This window comes from Nicotiana sylvestris, chromosome 12 (genome assembly GCF_000393655.2).
Source record: "Nicotiana sylvestris chromosome 12, ASM39365v2, whole genome shotgun sequence".
Lineage (NCBI taxonomy): Eukaryota > Viridiplantae > Streptophyta > Magnoliopsida > Solanales > Solanaceae > Nicotiana > Nicotiana sylvestris.
Window position 1 is genome coordinate 26485954 of NC_091068.1, and position 20831 is coordinate 26506784.

Below are 20831 nucleotides of genomic sequence, written 5' to 3' on the forward strand. Positions count from 1 at the left end.
AACATAAGTGTGAGGTTTGAATTGTTAATGTGTATATATATATATATATATATATATATATATATATTAAAGTGCCTAGGGATGTGTAGTCACTATATCCAAATCTATCATACCCGTCCCGCAGCCTACATTACAACCAAATTAAATCATACTTGATCCTTGGGTGAATGAAATCAATTAGTAGAAGTTACACTACGGACAAGCCTATGGTACGTCTTCTGTGGCATATGAATCTTAATTCTGAGAGTGAGTGAATTTTTTCTATCTTGAGTTCCTAATTGTTCTTAAAATTTATCGTGTGTAGAACTACTCTCTATTTGTTTGAGTGAGGGCACATGATTTGCGAAGGTAAGGTGAAATCTTTGACCTTTGTATTAGAGTAAGTGAGCAGGTTGTGAAAAAGACGTAGTGCTTTTGAGTCGAGTCTTGAGGTTAGGATGTTATGCTATGGTGCTTAATCTATTTTAAATATTCTTGGCATGATGCGTTAAGGAAGTTTTCTGATAAAAAGGTCATTTGTAGGTGAAGTGCAGTTTGATTGCTCGAGGACGAGCAATGGTTTAAGTGTGAGGTGTTGATGGTAGGCTAGAATCACTTGTTTTAGTCATAATTTGCACTCTAATAACTGCATGTTATTTGTGTTTGAGCTTGAATGTTAGTGTGTTACACTTATTATGTGTTTTATACCTTGCATGATGTGATTTCGAGTTAAAAAGATATTTGGGAACTAAATCGAACAAGTTGGACCTTTGAAGTCCGAGTAAAAGCTCAAGAGATTAAATCAGGATCGCGTTCGGGGGTCGAGGACCGAGTCTGGATATGAAAAATCGAAGAAACGAAGTTACTCTATAAAACGTGCACTGCCGCGGCACATGGGGCGGCGCATCAGTGCTTTTGTGCTGCTGTCCGTCAGAACTTGTTCTCTGAACTTTCTCACTAGCTCCCAGCATGGGGCGGTTCATGGGACGGCGCACGTGTACAAATTTCTTAGAGTATTTTTTCTATTTCGGCTTGGAAAGGGTAGATTTGTCCGGTCCACTCTTACATGGTATAAATATACCAAAAAGATATTTTTGAAGGAACTTTTGACCTTGGAAGATTTGGGAGAGCAGTGGAGGCTACAAGACTCAGGATTTCATCATCTTTCTATCAATTCAATGCGGGAGTTTGGATTGTAACATTAGATTGATGTTTTCTTATTCTTTAATTATATTTGTGATGACTTTCTCTATTATTATGGAGTAGTTACCTTAGGATTTGACAGATATGGTGTTTTGATAAATATTTGTGGAATTTAACTCTAGTTCTTGCTTGAATTCGTTTATGAAGTTTTGAATTCTTGCAACTTTATTCACCGATTTATTTAATCGAAAGAGGAATATTTTGACGATTATGTTTGCATTATTTTGTTTGGTTTAATTCGATGATTCTCTTAAGTAATCGAGAGAGCTTGTTGAATTTTTGATTAAATCAAGTTAGGAGAATATTCGTGAGACGTTTTCCTAAAAACTAATCCATTAACGCATGCTTGCATACTTTCATAGTTCTTATATTAGTTCACCTCGTAGAGTTAAGATTTAATCGAGAGAGGAGTCATGACTACACATTTGAACTAATCATCGAGTGAATTCGTGAGAATCATTAGAACATTAAAGTAAATTAAACTAGAGTTAAATCCCAAATAGCTATCTTGCATCTATCCTGTCACGACCCTTATTCATCACATTGATAAGAAACTAACTCTGAGAATCTCTAATTCTTTAGCGTCAATTGTCAATTGCTTTATTTTAGTAGTTAAACATAGTTCATAATCATTTAACTCAAGTGTTGATCCTCCTTAATAGCAATTAAACCAGAAATTACTCGAACATTGTTTAAATCAGATTCATGTGAAAACGATAATTTTACTATACTATCTTTGGCTAGCAAACATCAATTTCGCGTTGTGTTTTGCGCTCGTCAACAGTGCAATATCTATGTTCCATTTTGAGCCATCCAACATGTGATAATTTCCAATAACCTGATAAATATATTGAAGGAGGTGAAGCAATCTGAACCCGAGAAGATCACCTTAGAGTTATGCCAAGTTTGTAGGAAATTATGAACAAAAGAAAGGAGCTAATTGAAAGTGTTGTATTTTTGTTGCCATACGAAACTGTTCATGTGAAACCATAAACTCGAGAGACAAAACTGTTCATTTGGCACTCCACAATAGAAGAGAAAGGTAGCTGCAAGTGCAACATATCAGCAACAATAGAGTGACTAAAATTAATTCCTTTGAATTCGGTATAGCCTTAGCTCTAAGTCAAAAAGAACAAGATGGATATAAATTGATTTCTTTAGAAATTAGCGCATACTTGCAAAGGTAAAAAGTCACGAACACATATTCAATAATAAAAATCCTTAATTTCCGGGGGAAACAATTTCTGCCAACAATTATTATTAATAAATTAATGAGGAACATTAGTGAAAAAATTCACCGCCACTCTACTTGACCGTGCACTCCCTATTTTTTATAGTGTCCTATTAGAATTAGATATCTTTTAGCAGTTAATTTATACTCTCTTTTTACCTTTTACTTATTCAATATATTAAAATTGATTTTGCTTTTTACTTGACTTTAGCAGACTGAAAGAGAGTTTATTATTTTTATCAAAGTTTACTCTTATCATTAAGTAACTATTTTTCAAAGTAATTGAAATACCAATAGTCAAATTGAGATTTTTAAAGTACCATTAGTAAAAATAATTTAGTAAAATAAACACCTAATTAATAATTTCTAAGGAGCGTATAAAATATGAACTGAACAAGTAAAAGGAAATAACTAAGTGGGCGTTTGGACATAAAAATTGTAAAATTCCAAAAAAAAGTGAAATTTTTTCAAGTGAAAATGGTATTTGAAAATTAGAGTTGTGTTTGGACATGAATATAATTTTGGATTGTTTTTGAAGTTTTGTGAGTAATCTGAGTGAAAATTTTGAAAAATAGCTTTTTAGATTTTTTTTAAAAATTTCAAAAAATTCCAAAATGCATCTTTAAGTGAAAATTGGAAGTTTTATGAACAAATGTTGATGTCGACAAAAAAGTGAAAATTTTTCGAAAAAAGGGAATTTTTTTTATGTTCAAACGGGCTCTTAGTGGGTGTTTGGACATAAGAATTGTAAAATCCCAAAATAAGGGGAAAAAAGTTTCAAGTGAAAATTGTATTTGAAATTTAGAATTGTGTTTGGACATTAATATAGTTTTGGGTTGTTTTTTGGAGTTTTTCAAATTTTCGTAAATTTTTAAATGCATCTTCAAGTGAAATTGAAAATTTTATAAATAAATGCTGATTTCGGAAAAAAGAAAAAAATTCTTATGTCCAAAGGGGTAAGTTAACATATTAGTCTTTTAGAGATTATGGTAAAAGAGTAGAGTAGTGTAATTAAGACTAATTAAAGTTGGAGTGTCTTATACGGTCCTGAAATCTGAATAAAATGTAAGTACATAAATGCAAGTTTAGATGATCCCAACAACTATATATTTCCAACTGAAGAGAATCCAATTATTTGAACTTTTCTGATACTCAACTACCCTCTCACTATTATCTGCTTCCATTACTTTTCAATTAGACTCTCATGTTTGCAAAACAAAACTCACATGTTTTCAATTCTTCGTTACATAGAATCGGAGATTAGATTTGTACATTCACCATTATCTTAGAATTTAAATTTAATAAATCCAACTTTAATATTTTCAGCGTTAAGCTTATTATACTACTAAAAGTCTAAAACTATGAGTTTGAAATTTTTATAACTTCGTATCGAAAATTATGAGTTTAGTTGAATCCGTAGCGGAAAGAATATATCTGCTCTTGCCGTTATTATTTTTAGTCGGATTTACACATGTTTTAGTCTAAATATTTTTTAAATCATCTAGTGGCTCATCTAAATCAGTGTACTGCAAAAGTCCACTATAAGAGATTTTAGCGTTATTTACCAAATAAGACTTCATTCTCAAAACTCAAAATCGAAATATGTAGTTAATTGAGTAAATTTTGCTCTACGTTACGGTATTTAAAACATGACTTGTCCCATATATCAAGTTTAATCCTCATGGACTAATTAAATCATGGTCAACATTTGCTTACAAACATACATGAAAGAAAAATGAAAAAAAAAGGAAAACAATTATTTTCAAGAACTTCTTTATTTTCTCTATTAAATTAAATACTTTAAAGGAGATGACAAGTGCAAAAACAATTGGAAAAAAAAAACAGATAAACCAGGCTGGCTAAGTAGGGACCTTCATGGTCAAAGATTAAGGTCATTAACTCATATAAAAGGCTAAAAGCTTATAGTTAGTGATCATTGTCAAGAGGATAAATAAAGAAAGGACTTACAAATTGAATTGATTGGACTTATTAATTGCCTGTCATACACTTAACCTAGTGAAAAGTTATCTTCCTTGATTGATTGATCATTGACCAGCTTTTCCCTTCAAGTAATTTTTGGAGTAACTATATATCCACTCGGTAGGAAATGTCATTGTCATTCAATTTGCATCCTTGTTGTACTATTTGATTGAACATCTAGCTTCGCTTGTATCTAGTTAAGTACATCCTGTATTCAATTTTCACAATGTAGGGAGATAAATTTGAACTACCCACTTGTATTTAATTTCACAATATAGGGATATAAATGTAAAGTCTAAATATAAAAAGAGCATCTCGATGCATAAAGTATCTCGTATTCATTCGGGGTCCGAAAAAAGGTCACACCCTAAGAGGTGTAACGTAGACCCTAATATGCAAGCATTAGTGACTGCTTCCAGAGCTCGAACCCGTGATATATAGGTCATACAGAGATAACTTTACCATTGCTTCAAGGTTTCCCATCAAACAATATGTGAAGTCTAAACACTATAAGAAGCATATACAGGACCAAGATTTAATATTTATGAGTTTTGAATGTGCATCGAATTTATAACTTATTAATTATTGGGTTTGCAATTAAGTAAACTATTGAGTTCATTAAGACATTCTAGCTCCGCCCCTCACGAGAGATGCATATTAAAAATCTTTAAAATTTAGAGTAACACATTTGTAGTTTTACACTTAAAAAATAAAAAATGAAATAAGAGATTCCATTAGAGAAGAGGTAACTGGAGAAAAGTTAAGGTAGCAGTAATGATTAATTCTAATTAAAAAGCAATCTATGTCTAGCTTATTTTTTGACTTTCAAGTTTCATGCAATCTATGGTATATGCCTTGTATGGTGATTGTAGCAATAACATGGCTGAAGCAAAAGCAATGTTGCAGTGCATTATTCTATGCAAGGACAAGTTCAGATCAAATTGTTGAAGTGTGTCGGCAAAGAAATTGTACAGTATCTCATATTTTCAGAGAAGGGAATATATAGTGTGGTTGACCTATTAGCGAATAGAATGAAGGACAACCGAGATGTAACCTCATTGCCCAACATTACTAGACCTGCTGTTGTTATGATTCCGAGTTTCAGATTCAAACCAAAAAAGAATCAGTTTGTTGTTGATGATTGATATCCTGTTAGTGACATCAAATACAACAATCTCATCTCTCATACAGAAGGCAAAGGATAGTAACATAGGAAGTAGTTTATGTTATGATGCCCAAATGTACTTAAGAATGAAGTATTCCAGTCTGCATTTTGTATTGGAGGCAATGGTTTACCTCCTCCTCCATGTACTACTGCTTTTTGGTAATACACAGGTTGGGGTATAGCCTAACCCCCCACCATCATGGTGGATGTTTCAATTAAAAAATAAAATAAGAAAAGTTTCAAGTGACGAATTATTCGTCATCATTGGCAATAACAGGACATAATTCAGAAAGAGTCCAAAAAGTTTCCCATATTATACGTTTTGAAATGGCCAGGAGGCATTGCTCTTCTTCCTTTTTTGGATTATAATAAATCTCCCTTTTTATCGATAAGAGGGCACACAAAGAAACTTCTTTCTAGCCAGTTAGTTCGTTCATGATCAAAAGGAAATTTCTATTAAAAAAAAAAGGTATACATGGAAATTTGGTTAATTCATCTTTAGGTCAATATAAAGTAGTATTATATATGGCTATGAATTATGGGTTAACATTCATTTCTTTCCTTTTGTTTTCATGGATCATTGTCGTGAATTTTTACTATGAGTTTTAAAGTATTTTACTCCGATGTTTGAAGTTTTCTTAAATTTTTATCTAACTTAAGCTTGGTTAAATAATAAAATTTTAAATTAAAAAAGAAAGATACATGCAATGCTTAAAACCGGATAAGATAAGTTTTTCAAGAATTTCAGCTCATAATTATCTCACTCATTATTTAGCATCTTAGGCTGCTTTTGATTTGTTTACCTCCTAAAGATATGTGATTTAGTTCAATACTAATTAATAATCAAAAAATCTAACGTATAAATGGAAGAAGTAAGTAAAATCAAACCAGTGTGCAAGTCAGTCTCGACCTCGAGCTAAGGTGGCCTCGAGGTAGGCCAAGAACAATAAAGTAATAATAATAAAGTTAAAGGACAATTCTGATGAGCAATGAACAAGAAAGTAAGAGAGTATATTCTTTTGCCAATGATTGATGATGGTTATAAAGGAGTCCCCTTTATATAGCAGGGGAACCCTAAATAAGGTACATTTCTATTTACAGTAAGAAATCTTATTAGGACAACTCTCTAATCGCCTAGTACGAATCTATTCCGAAATTTATGCCATGATCTTGGGGACGTGGCTGAAATCTTGCTCTTTTTGTTACGAACCTATAACGGTATCATCTCGAGGTTGGTCATACTCGACTTCGGTGCTCATCGCGTACTTCGATCCTCGAGTCTTGTACTCCGTCATCGGGCTCGAGTTTGGTCCATTGGGCTCGAACTCGATTCATCCTGAACTCGATCCATCCTGAACTTCGGGCTTGAAGTGACTCCTTGAGCCCGTGAAATCGGGCATACCTGATTTCGACCGTATACAGATAGTCCCCGCGTTTCTTAGAGTAAGATGATAAGACACGATTTGATCCCCGATTCTCTGATGCCTCGATCATGATGTCAATCTCGTGACGTCAGCGACTGAAGTGATTGAAAAGTTGCTTCTGCATAGTTCCCAAGGCCATTAATTGAAGGCGGTTGATGGTCGGCCGTTGGCCTCCCCAAATCTTTAAAGCGGTCTCTATAAATAGACCAATTTCACAATTTTTACAATCCTTACTTTCCAAATCATTCTCAAAATCTCACTAGCTTCTTCATCTTCTCTGAGTTCACCCTTTTCTCAATTTTCTCTTGCTACATCATCAACTCCTTCTTTTCCTTTGAATTTCACAACAACAATGGCTAAAACATCTAAAACCGTTCCTCAGAAAGAAAAAGCTTCTTCATCATCATGGTCGGTCGGTGGTAGACTGGTGGTGCCACCTCGTATCGAGGAGTGCATTACCTGGCTATGCGAGCTATCTTCTGATTTTAAAATCGATAAGCCTACATCGGTTCTAGGCCGATGTGAGCCCATGTCTCGATACATCTTCTTGATAACTGAAGATGAACTTGAGCAGGTGAAAAAGGATTGTAATTGGGAGGATAAGGATGTTGTGATCCCTTCCCCGAAGAAGACATCACCACCCATGTGGTAGGGTACTTAAGCGTGTATACTTACCCTTTCACATTAGGTCCCGTAGATCCGGCAGTGGGTCCCGTAGACCCATTTATTCTTGATTTCGGTCACCAATATCGGGTGTCGCTTGGCCAGATCTACCCTTCATTTTGGCGTATCGTCAATTTAATTAGGTATTTCTCGGGCAAGGTCAAAGGGATGCTTTTTACCCCCGATCACCTAATTAGACTGTATAGCCCCCACCTTTATCTAGGCGGTCTGATAAAGCTCCAACGTCGATCCTCGAAGTCACTATTTTCTAGCATCGATAAGGACAAAGACTGAGGGTGGATGAGCCGATTTGTCCGAATTAGAACTTTCAATTTGATTCCTGCTGAAAGGATGCCATTCCCCGAGGAGTGGAACATGAAATGTAAGTACAAAGTTATCTATGATGATTAATATTTTTCTCTCCCTATTCTTCCTAGGTTTAATTCTCTTTTGATGATGCATCTGCCCCTTGGTTCCCTGGTGCGGTCCTGGACCTCGCAGGTTGGGGTCAGACAACTGGCCTCCACTTCTTCATACACAGAACACAGTTAGCGTGATTTGGCCAAGGGTCGGTGGGAAGATAAAAACCATGGTGAGTTCCCCTGTTCATACATCGATGTTTCTCAACAAAATACTAACTTTACTCTTACGCAGGCCTCAGAGACGTCGTTGCTATGCGGCCGCCCCTGCCCGATGAAGAGTAAATCCTAAAGCCAACCAAAGAGAAGAAAAGGAAAAGGGCTTCGCCTTCAAGTTCCCCGAAGCCAAAGAAAAGTAGGGCTCCAAATTCTAGGGCCGATCCCACAGCCATATCTGCAGAAGCAGTCCAACACATCAGGGATGATGACGAAGAGGGAGAAGATGCCGACTGCCTGTTGGTAAGTCAGAAGAGAGAGAGCTCTGAAGCTTCGAAGATCGCCTACCTAGAGGTGGCCGATATGGTTCAATCTCGAACCGAAGAGATCTCATAGGAGAGCTCGAGCAGAGTCCCCCAGCCATCAGGTGGCAAAAGCGCTCCTCGTCCAGGAGGACATCCAACCGTTGAACCCAAAGAGCCTAACTCTGAGGCCCTTTGGAGAGAAGAGAATATCCCAAGTGAATCACTTGGGATAATTAACATAAATGAATCCCTACTAGGCCCTGCATTTTCTGAAGGGCAGTTCTGAGATGCTCGGGCGATGAAGACTCCCTACGTGGGAACATCTCACAAAGGGAATGATATTTTTCGGGAATGCTTACGGGGGTCAAAAATGGCCTCGACCCAGATGCTTCATTGCTTCGTTCATTTTTTATGAGGCCCAACAGCTTTTTAAACAAGTAAGTTTCTGCCTTAAAATTACGCCTGTGTTTTTTTCTGCTGTTCTCAGTCTAACTTTTTCTTTTAGTGTGAAGGCCGTGATGATCCATCAAGAAGAATTTTCCAAGTCTCGAGCCAAGCTTGCTCGATGTGAGGACGAACTCAAGAAGCTCGCTGAAGAGATGGACAGCCTTAAGATCCTCTATGTCAAAAAAGAGGGGGAGATCAATGATCTTCGAGCTAAACTGGCGAGGGCTCATCAGGAACAAACCAAGCTCATTGAGAAGGTAATGCGACTTTTTGGGAGTTAGTCACATGTTCATTTGATTTAGTGATTAACGCTAACTTTGCAGGCCCAGCAAAAGGGCGAGCTGGTGGAGCAGCTTCAAGAGGAGGTTAAGCTAAAAGAGGCCGACACCCTAGGGTGGAAGCAGCAAATGGACCATCTTGCCTCGGAGAAAGAGATGCTTTGGGCCCAGTTGGCTTCGGTTGAATGCCATCTTCAAAATGCAAAGGGGGAAAGCTTGGCACGGAGCCGAAAGATTGAGGAGCTCGAAGCTAAATCGACCGCCGAGCTTGCGAAGGCCAAATCTGGGGCAGAGGCATTTGTGGCCTCTTATCGAGCTGACGCCGAAGCTGCCAACATTCGGGCATAGGAGATATCCATTACTGCTAAAGTCAAATTATCATCTGCTCTCGATCACGCTACGCGAAAATCCCGGAGAGAAACTCTCGAGGAGGTGCACGCTCGTGGCTTTGACCTCTCAACTGATATTGAAAATGCAAAAGCTCTAGAGGACGAGGCTGCTGCTTTACTCTCCGATAATAAGGAATCTGCTAGTGGTTCCGAGAGCGAAGGAGATGAGGATGAAGTCCCCGAGGAGGAGGTTCCCGAAGATGCGGCTCTCAAAGATTTGGCTCCCGAAGATGCGGCTCCCGAGGATGTGGCTCCCAAAGTAGATTAAGCTCTTTTTTTGGTGTAAGGCCCCATGTGGGCACTGTAAATGCCCTTTATGAATATAAGAAATTCCTTTTCGCTCCATCTTCGATTTGTTTTGAATTCTGCTTTGTCTTTGTTTTGTGAAAATTTTTGATGTCATAACTTCGATGACCAAGTGATCACTGGCTCGGATTCATAATAGAATAAACCGTTAGTTTTTTTAGCGATCAATGGGCGATCTTTGAACTTATAATAGAATGCCTCTTAAGGTTTTTTGATAACCCTCGAGCTGTGCTTAAGTCGACTTGATGCAAGCTCGGGATGATGAGACTCTTGGGTCCGAGTTGAGTGAGAGAAAGGTCTCGAACTCTATATGTTTCGGCTCTTCGGCTCTTTTATATTGGCCCTTAGGCTCTTTTAGGTCAGCCCATAGGCTCTTTAAGATGGGTCAATCCAGCCTCTAAAACGGCTATAATTTTTCCCTATTTTCGTCTAAAAGACTAAGCGAAAATTTCTTTATGCCTTAGCATGTGTTTTTTGTAACCGTTGGGTTTTTCGAGGGTTCAATCGATCAGAACCCGTTTGTGTTAATATCTCTTGAGGCTTTTTCGAAGGCTGATATTATCCAAGCCTTCAAATTATTCGGGGGCTGATTTTATCGAAACCCTTTTTTTATTTGCTTTGCCGAGGGTAGCCTTATTTAACTAGTTTTTCAAAGTATTTGAAGGCCTTTAAATTATAGAGGAAGTCGGACGTCTCCGAGCCGCATTATTTCGGTCGTATCCTTTTTTATATGACCGTAGTCTTTAATATGGTCGTAGCCTTCAGGTGTGTCTCTTAGACTTGTTTCCCGATAACCTTTCGAACTTGTCCGAAAGGTTAGTCCCCGAGTATGATGGCCTTGGCCTTTGAGTCGAGTATGTGTTGGTTGTCGATGACAGTCCCCGAGTATTAGAGGTGTATTTGCATTTTGTCCCTTGAGTCGTTTCTTACAGAATCACAAGTATAGCAAATTTCTTTGAGACACAAAGTGTTTTGATATAGAATGAATGCTTCTTTGAATAATTGATACATGCGTACATGATTTGCCATCGGGGCTCGACTATTCTATATGGACACAATTCATCTGACTGTTTGGACCAATACAAAGTTTTCCTATCGAGGCTCTCTTTGGCGTGAAGTATTTTCCTCGAAAATATAACCTCCAAGGGTGATCGCCCTAGTATTCGAGTTTGATTGAAAAGAAGCCTTGGATACTGTTGAATTCTCCTTAGGTAGAACATAGTTGTTGCCTCGTTAAAAACCTCATCGAAAAAACTCATTTGGGATAAAACCTGATCTAAGGGGAAAAGAGTACAACACGTGCTTTAAAACCTAAGGTCTTCGTGTAGAAAGGTGCCCTCGATGTCTTTGATCGAACACCTGCAATGAGTAAGTTTTGAATTCAAATGGAAAAAAAAGGAGAAAGACATACCTTAGCAGTAGTATAGTTTGAGTAGCGATACATTCCAATTGTTTGGCAATTGCTCCCCTTCCATCGTGGCAAGTTTTTAAGATCCTTTACCGATAACTCCAACGACTCGGTATGGTCCTTTCCAATTCAGGCCTAGTTTCCCTTCATTCGGGTCTCGAGTATTGAGGGTGACTTTCCGTAGAACTAAGTCCCCGATTCTGAAGTGTCTTAGGTTGGTCATTCTATTGTAATATCTCTCGATTCTTTATTTCTGCGCGGCCATCCGAACAAGTGTAGCTTCTCGTTTTTTATCTAATATCTCGAGGCTAGTATTCATAGCCTCGTGATTTGATTCCTCTAATGCATGTCAAAATCTGGGGCTAGGTTCCCCGACCTCGACTGGAATCAAGGCCTCGGAGCCGTATGCTAAAGAGAACGGGGTTGCCCCAGTGCTGGACTTTGATGTCATTCGATATGCCCAAAGAACCTCAGGTAGAACTTCTCTCCATTTTCATTTTGCGTCGTTCAACCTTTTCTTTAAGTTTTGAATGATAGTTTTGTTTGTTGATTCGGCTTGTCCGTTCCCGCTCGTGTGGTATGGTGTCGATAAGATCCTCTTTATTTTGTGTGCTTCAAGGAACTCTATGACCTTGTTGCCGACGAATTGCTTCCCGTTGTCGCATACAATTTCGACAGGTATCCCGAATCGACACAAGATGTGGTCCAAGATGAAGTCGATACCTTCTTTTTCTCTGACCTTCTCGAAGGCCTATGCTTCCATCCATTTAGAAAAGTAGTCAGTCATAAACAAAATAAATTTAGCTTTACCTGGGGCCGTTGGTAGAGGGACGACGATGTTCATTCCCTATTTCATGAAAAGCCATAAGGACAGGAATGAGTAAAGTTGCTCTCCGAGCTGATGAATCATCTGTGCAAACCTTTGACATTTATCACACTTTTTAACAAACTCCTTAGTGTCTTTTTCCATGTTATCTCAGTAATACCCTGCTCTAATAATTTTGCAAATCAAAGACTCGGCACCAGAGTGATTCTCACAAGTGCCTTCATGGAATTCTCGTAGAACATGGTCGGTATCCCCCAACCCTAAACATACTGCCAGTGGTCCATCGAACGTCCTCCTGTACAATATTCCATCCTCATCCAATGTGAACCTAGCAGCCTTGGTTAGTAGAGCCCTTGACTCTTTATGATCCGATGGGAGCTTTCCATTTTTCAAATATTCGATATACTTATTCCTTCAATCCCAAGTCAAACTTGTAGAATTAATCTCGGCATGACCCTGTTCGACCACAGACCTCGATAAGTGGACGACAGTCCCCGAGATAATATCATCTTCTTTATCCGATGACCCCAAGTTGGCAAGTGCATCGGCCTCACTGTTTGGTTCTCGAGGCACATGATCTAGAGTACACTCCTTGAAGCGGCGCAAGGTTACTTGTAACTTGTCCTAATATCTTTGCATCCTATCCTCTCGAATTTCGAAGCTTTTATTTACTTGGTTTACCACCAACAAAGAATCACACTTTGCTTCAATGACTTCTCCCCTCAAGCTTTTAGATAGTTCGAGGCCTACAATAATGGCCTCATACTCGGCCTCATTATTAGTCAACCTAGAAATTTTAATAGATTGTCTAATAGTGTTACCTGTAGGTGGCTTCAAAACGATGCCAAGCAGGGAACCTTTCACATTCGAGGCACCGTCCGTGAAGAGGATCCATACCCCAGACGATGTACCCGATTTTATCAGAAGTTCTTTTTCCACTTCGGGCACGAGGGTTGGTGTAAAATTGGCCACAAAGTCAGCCAAGATTTGAGACTTGATAGCCGTTCGGGGTTGATATTCGATATCGTACCCGCCAAGTTTGACTGCCCATTTGGCCAATCGGCCTGATAGCTCGGACTTATGTAAAACATTTCGGAGAGTATAAGTGGTTAACACACATATTGGGTGACACTAGAAATATGGCTTTAGCTTTCTAGATACGCTTATTAATGCAAACACTAATTTTTCTAAGTGTGGGTATCTAATTTCGGCATCTCCTAAAGTCCAACTTACATAATAAACAAGGAATTGCGTACCTTGATCTTCTCGAACTAGTACCCCACTTACCGCTATCTCAGACACTGCCAAATATTAGTAAAGTTTTTCATCTACCTTCGTAGTGTGAAGCAGAGGTGGGCTTGATAAATATCGATTCAATTACTCCAATGCTTGCTGGCATTCAGGGGTCCACGCAAAATTCTTTTTCTTTTTGAGCAAGGAAAAGAACCTGTGACTTCGATTCGACGACCTCGAAATAGATCGTCCCAAGGAGGCTATCCGTCATGTTAACCTTTGTAGAACTTTCACACTATTTACGATAGTGATATATTTGATGGCCTTGGTCTTGTCGAGGTTGGTTTCGATCCCTCGATTTGATACCATGAAGCTGAGGAACTTGCCCAAACCAACCCCGAAGGCACATTTTTCTAGGTTAAGCTTCATGTTATACTTCCTCAAGATTTTGAATATTTCCTGCAAATGAGTTAAATGGTCCTCTATGCGCAGGGACTTAACCAACATATCGTCAATGTAAACTTACATTGATTTACCTATCTGTTTTTCGAACATTCTGTTAACCAATTTTTCGGGAATGCTTACGGGGGTCAAAAATGGCCTCGACCCAGATGCTTCATTGCTTTGTTCATTTTTTATGAGGCCCAGCGGCTTTTTAAACAAGTAAGTTTCTGCCTTAAAATTACGCCTGTGTTTTTTTCTGTTGTTCTCAGTCCAATTTTTTCTTTTAGTGTGAAGCCCGTGACGATCCATCGAGAAGAATTTTCCAAGTCTCGAGCCAAGCTTGCTCGATGTGAGGACGACTCAAGAAGCTCGCTGAAGAGATGGACAACCTTAAGATCCTCTATGTCAAAAAGGAGGGGGAGATCAACGATCTTCAAGCTGAACTGGCGAGGGCTCATCAGGAACAAACCAAACTCATTGAGAAGGTAATGCGACCTTTTGGGAGTTAGTCACATGTTCATTTGATTTAGTGATTAACGCTCTCGACTTTGCAGGCCCAGCAAAAGGGCGAGCTGGTGGAGCAGCTTCAAGAGGAGGTTAAGCTGAAAGAGGCCTACGTTATTGTTTTTCCCATGAAATCCAAGACCATCATCTCTGTGCACAGGTGCATTTTGCGAGTTTGACATGTTTTAATCTGAGAACAAAAATTCTTGACAAGAACACGTATGAAAATAACATGTGTTATCAGAATCAGTACTGAAATAACCACTATTATCTTTAGCCCTACGGTGGGCGCCAAACTGTTTACCTCGAAAATATGAGTAACAATTAAATTTGTTTATAGTTTTAAAGATATGTGATTTAGTTCAATACTAATTAATAACCAAGAAATCTAATGTATAAATCGAAGAAGTAAGTAAAATCAAACCAGTGTGCAAGCCAGTCTCAACCTCGAGCTAAGGTGGCCTCGAGGTAGGTCAAGAACAATAAAGTTAAAGGACAATTCTGACGAGCAATGAACAAGAAAGTAAGAGAGGATATTCTTTTGTCAATGATTGATGATGATTACAAATGATTGAAGTCCCTTTTATATAGCAGGAGAACCGTAAATAAGGTATATTTCTATTTACAGTAAGGAATCTTATTGGGACAGCTATCTAACCGCCTAGTACGAATTCGTATTAACTCGTACGAATCTATTCCGGAATTTACGCCATGATCTTGGGGACGTGGCTAGAATCTTGCTCTTTTTGTTACGAACCTATAACGGCATCATCTCGAGGTTGGTCGTACTCGACTTTGATGCTCATTGCGTACTTCGATCCTCGAGTCTTGTACTCTATCATCGGGCTCGAGTTTGGTCAATCGATCGGGCTTGAACTCGAACTCGATCCATCCTGAACTTCAAGTTTGATGTGACTCCTCGAGCCCGCAAAATCGGGCGACCGTATACATGATTTTCTGTTTCTAGTTCGATTTGGAAAATGTTGAAATGTTTCTAAAAAGTAATTGAAAAAATTAAGATATTGGTGAAATGAGTTTAGTTACGTGCCCTTACAGTGTAAAAAATATTTGCAGAATACATAAATGATACCTGCAATTTAATCGAGTTTTAGCACATAGGAAAGGTACAAAGAACTCTAATAAAAAACTGAGCTGAGCTAGGAAAATAAAAAAGGAAGTCACGAACCACTTGGCTTCCTGACGATGATTCAATGTTGAAGTTGTTATTATATGATCAGGGTGTTACGAGTTTGAGCAGGAAAAATAGTCTTTTATAAAAATACAAAGTAAAATATATACAATAAATTTTTATGGCACGACCCTTTTACGAAAATCGCACATAACAAAAACTTAGTGCCACCAAATTTAACTTTTTTTTTAAAGTTCACTATGATAAGCTAGACGAATAGCTAGTAGTTATGACTTATGAGCAACAATTACCACTACACATATTGAATGACCAAAATTGTTTATATTATTACTACTTTTTCTTTAATAAGCAAATCATTTAGTGGTATGTGTCTTTAGCAATTTCTTAAGGCAAGTGTGAAATGCAAACTTATTTTAAATGCATTTCTTTTTAAAAAAAGGTACAGTAAAAGGGGAAAACTAATCGGCCGAGACAAACAACATCACAGCCAGTCAAAGGTCAAAGAATCGGCAAATAATCGCCGACCTCAAGATTTAATTTTACAACTCCCATCACCCTCTACAAAACAAAAACACACACTCTGCAGTCAGCAATTCCACAGCAGAAAAGAAGAGAAACTCTCTCTCTCTCTCACACACACACAGTAGCTTAGACGATACAGAGAGACAATCTAAATGGAGTACGAGAGGATTCACAAAGTGCAGGTACTAACTCCATTTCTTAATGTACTTTGTTTGTCTTTATTTGTGCTTTTAAAAATGATATGTTGATCTGGGGTTTAAAGCGGCTGTCAAGAATTATGTTTCTAACTCAATGTGAAAGTTTTTCAATTAGCTTTTTTTAAAGATTTGGTTATAAAGTTTTAATCTTTTTGAAAAATTCTAAGGTGGGTGTTTTTTAAAATTGCTTTATGTGATGTAAAATTGCTTGGTTTTTAATATTTTTTTTGTTTTGTTTGTTACTTGCAGAATGGTATATTATCTCCAAGTAAGTTAAGGATGAAACTAATTGGAGCTCACAATCAGAAGAAGAAAGAAGGATCAAATAGTAATTCTTCAAGAACTTCTCCTGCTAGGCTTGAGGATTCTGAGTTTGTCAAAAACAGTTTGTTGGCTACCCAAAGTGGAGATTTTGAGGATGAATGTATGTTAATTTCTTCATTCAAATTTACTGATGTTGAAATAAATTTTTTGTTAGCTATAAAATCTAGTGGAAGTTTGACAAACAACAACATACCCAGTGTAACGTAGTGGGATCTGGGGAGTGTAGTGTGTACGCGCAGGCCTTTGCTCTTACCTTGTGGAAATAGCCTCTTGATATAGCAATCCCTCGACTCTGGTGGAAGTTTGAATATTTTAGTGAATTGTTGCATCCCACCTTTTCCCCCAGTTTCTGTCAAATCTAACCACCATAGTTTGTTAAATATTTGATGGAGACTAAAGTGCTGCAAATTTAAAGGACCAAAACTGTTTAGTGTATATTTAAGGGGTTATTTTACACCTACCATAAACATAAGGGACCACTTTTGTCAATTTCTACTTTTTGCAGCATGAGAAACTTGTAGCTTGGATATGTGCCTCTGGGATAGTACTATATGTTATCTTGGAAGGGTCTAATTATTAAGATTTATGTTATATACACTAATAGTTTAAAATCTTATTTTTCAGTTGCCAATCCACATTTGCTATATGCATTACCTGTAATTAGCTTTTAATAACATGATAGTGTAAAATTATTTTCCACTGTAACTCATGTTGAATTTGTGTTGAGTTGCTAGGAGAAGAAATATGTTTTAGAAACACTTTAACTTACCTGGGAAACCGCTTTTTTTATTGTGCAGATTCCAATATAGAAGTTACTGCAAATAAATTGCCAGGAAATTCATTGCTAAATTCTAGTCAAGGTGATGAGACTTCAAATTCATGCCTGCCAAAGGAAACTTCGGAAGCTGCTCGTGCAAAAAGGCAGCAATTTTCTAAAATAGATGGCGGAAATTCTAGTTCGGTTCATCCAGTTAAAGGATGTGAAGATGAGAATATCGATTATGATAGTACATCCAGCTTCGAGTTTCATAAAGGGGAGAGATCAATGCACCACCATTCCATGACAACAAGGTCGTTTTCACGGCCCATGTCTTCCAAGTGGAATGATGCAGAGAAGTGGATAATGAATAGGCAAAATGTGCAAGCTAATTATTCGAAAAAGGTTCATTTACAGAACCAAGCACACCGGGGGCCTGCCGCAAGCATGGTTAGAGTAGCTCCGGAATCTAGTGGTTATGAAAGTAAGTTAGCAGTTAAGAAGGTTGATTTTTGTCAACCTGCAAATCAGATAGTGCCCGAGAAGTTTGCTTTTGATCAACCTGGTTCTCATAGTCAAGGAAATGGTGCGAATGCCGTGTCACTTGATCTTTGCCCTGAAAGTAAGGATTTGACAGAGGTGGTCAATAGGGATTCTTCTTGTACAAAGAGTTTAACAGAAGATAGAACAGGTACATTATGGCTTCTTTTGTTCCTAAATGTTGATTTTAGATTCCTTAACTTAATGTTAATATTCTAAAAAAGTTTTATACCATCACCAGGAGAGGAGGGGAGAGGAAAAGCAGTAGGAGAGAGGGTGAGTTGTTGGGGTTTTCGGATGAACTATTGTCTGTCCTACTAACATTAACGGTTGGAGTGTAATGGGCATTGTGTGCCTCAAGTAGAACTTTGATGCATTCTTAGAGGCATGCAGAATTGTCAGATCATTTTCTGTAGGCATCTAGCGACAAGCTTATGCGATGCAAGGTGTATTTTAGATCGATTCGTAGGATTTTCAGATGGAGCACTGCCAATCCTACGAACTCAGGTGGTTGCAAGGAATGACGGCTATCATAGTGCCTCAAGTAGAATTGATACATTAGGAAAAGATTGTTGCCTGGTATGTGCCAAAGGACACACGTGTATTTGTCGTTCCATTCACGCTAAGACGGTTTGACCAGTTGTCGACCTTTAACCAATACAATGACCAGCTTTTTCTTGGGCAGTCTGTTGGTATGATTACTTAAGTGACTACGCTTCTGTTTAATGATACATAAAAACTTGTTAAAGATCTGCTAAAAATCAACAAAGGTTATGGGTGGGATAGAGCTTAAAATTATGCCATTTGAACTGTGATGAAGTTCCTATAGACCAGGGGTTAGGATTTCAACGTTCTGGGTTCTAGATTTTAGAAAGACGACTTCAAGTGCTAACAACTGGGTTCTGTATTTATTACTTGTTGACATTTAATGAATTTCTTTTAGTACAAATACCATGTTTGAGCAAAAGCTATTGGATTCGGTTGAGCCCGTATTTGGGCTTCTTGCTCTGCCCCTGCTAAAGACTACATTCAGATTGAATAGTTGACTAAGTTGATGATTTCCCTCTTATATAGGTCATTGATTTAATACCGTGCTGATTTAAACTGTTTGATTGAACGTTAATGCAGTTCTCCCCGCAATAAGATCAGTCTCGATGAGAGACATGGGAACAGAAATGACTCCTATTCCAAGTCAGGAGCCTTCAAGAACAGCTACACCTGTTGACGCAACGACCCCAATCCGCAGCCCTACTTCTTCAATCCCATCTACACCTCGTAGAGGAGAGCCAGCGCCAACGCCTACAGAGAATTGCATCGGCAATGCTTCTCAAAATTCAACAGAAAACAATAAAAAAGAATTGTCGGAGGAAGAATTAAAGATGAAGACAAGAAAAGAGATTGTAGCCCTTGGTGTCCAACTCGGTAAAATGAATATAGCTGCTTGGGCGAGCAAGGATGAGAAGGATAAGAGCGAGGCTGAAGCAGCTGAGGTTGCACGGATGGAATATGCTAAAAGGGCAGCTGCTTGGGAGGAAGCTGAAAAGTCAAAGCACTCTGCAAGGTTTGCGCCAATATCAAACACATTTTTAAATCTATGTTCTACTGTTAAATTATAAATTAACAGAAAGATCGTTGATATTCCAGTTATAAGCGTGAAGAGATAAAAATCCAAGCTTGGGAAAGCCAGCAGAAAGCAAAGCTAGAAGCAGAGATGAGGAAAATAGAGGTGCATCTTATTATCCATTTAGTAAATTATGTTATACCATGATTAAGTAGCCTTGTTCTTGAAATTTCTTGAACGTGTTTAAATGATCTGAACTTGATTATGGATGGTTGGTTGTATATTGAACTTTGCTACTGAGACACCTAGGAATTTAACCAACCCGAGTTATGTGCTCATACTGAGGCCATTTAACATCATATTGAACTGTTACCACTTGAGGTAATGATTCAGGAGTCAACTTATTACAAAATTCATATGTTATTTTGCATCATTGTATGTATTATTCAGGCACAAGTCGAACAAATGAGAGCACAAGCTCAAGCAAAGATGGTGAAGAAGATCGCAATGGCAAGACAAAGATCAGAAGAAAAGCGAGCTGCAGCTGAAGCTAGAAGAAATCAGCAAGCTGAAAAAACTACAGAGCAAGTTGAATACATACGTCAAACAGGTCGACTTCCATCTTCTTCCTTCTCGTGTTGTGGCTGGTTATGATAAGATTAAGCAGCAGCAGGTGCAGCGCAGATCATAATCGAGTTCACAAGGCACCTTACAAGTTAGGCTCTCTTATACTGTCAGGTTTTGTAATAACAGAAAGTATAGTATCATGCCGAACGTTGTCCACCCTTGTATCTATTCTTTTTGCAATCTGCAAATGTAAGTTTTTACATGGAATGAAGTTTGGTTTGGTCATTGATTTTTAGCTTCAAACATGTATTAAAAACTGCTGTTAGTTTATAGCAGGAATTTTCAAGAAAAAAGAAAGCAAAGCAATTGTCATAAGCTTGTCTTGCTTTGAAAATATGGACTATAGCAGAATAAGGGCCTTTTCTGAAATAGTATTATGAAACAAGTGAAAGAAGATAGTTGTATCTTTTTTGGAGAGAGTTTCGGCTATTAAAAAATTGCTGTTAGTTTTGTTGCATATATTTTTTTAATGGAAAAAACACAAGTTGTCTAATGCTTTTCCACAACTAGTCTGTGTATAATGCGTCAATCAATAAAAATAGTGATTGACCTTAAAATAACATTTGTCTAAATGATGAAAATAAATATTGTTACATTAATGCAGCAGCTAAATTCAATATCTTTTGAAATTGCTGATGAATTTAGTTAAAATAGGTGTATAGAGATAATGGCATATAATTAATAGATAACTTTAAGCTTTATTCTAATTTATGAAGAAATTGTTTCCATCTTTCCTAGAGAATGAAAATTAAAACCATATCTTGAATTTGTCAAAATTTAAAAATAAATATGT

General features: G+C 37.7%; 1 protein-coding gene across 1 annotated transcript; it reads left to right on the forward strand.

Moving 5' to 3' along the window:
• The first annotated feature begins 16088 nt into the window (after nucleotides 1–16088).
• LOC104235338 (uncharacterized) lies at nucleotides 16089–20267 on the forward strand. Its single transcript, XM_009789074.2, has 6 exons — nucleotides 16089–16214; nucleotides 16479–16653; nucleotides 17351–18001; nucleotides 18979–19411; nucleotides 19495–19576; nucleotides 19862–20267. The coding sequence occupies exons 1-6, from the start codon at nucleotides 16185–16187 to the stop codon at nucleotides 20063–20065; spliced, it is 1575 nt and encodes a 524-aa protein (XP_009787376.1). The 5' UTR covers nucleotides 16089–16184; the 3' UTR covers nucleotides 20066–20267.
• The last annotated feature ends 564 nt before the right edge of the window (nucleotides 20268–20831 follow it).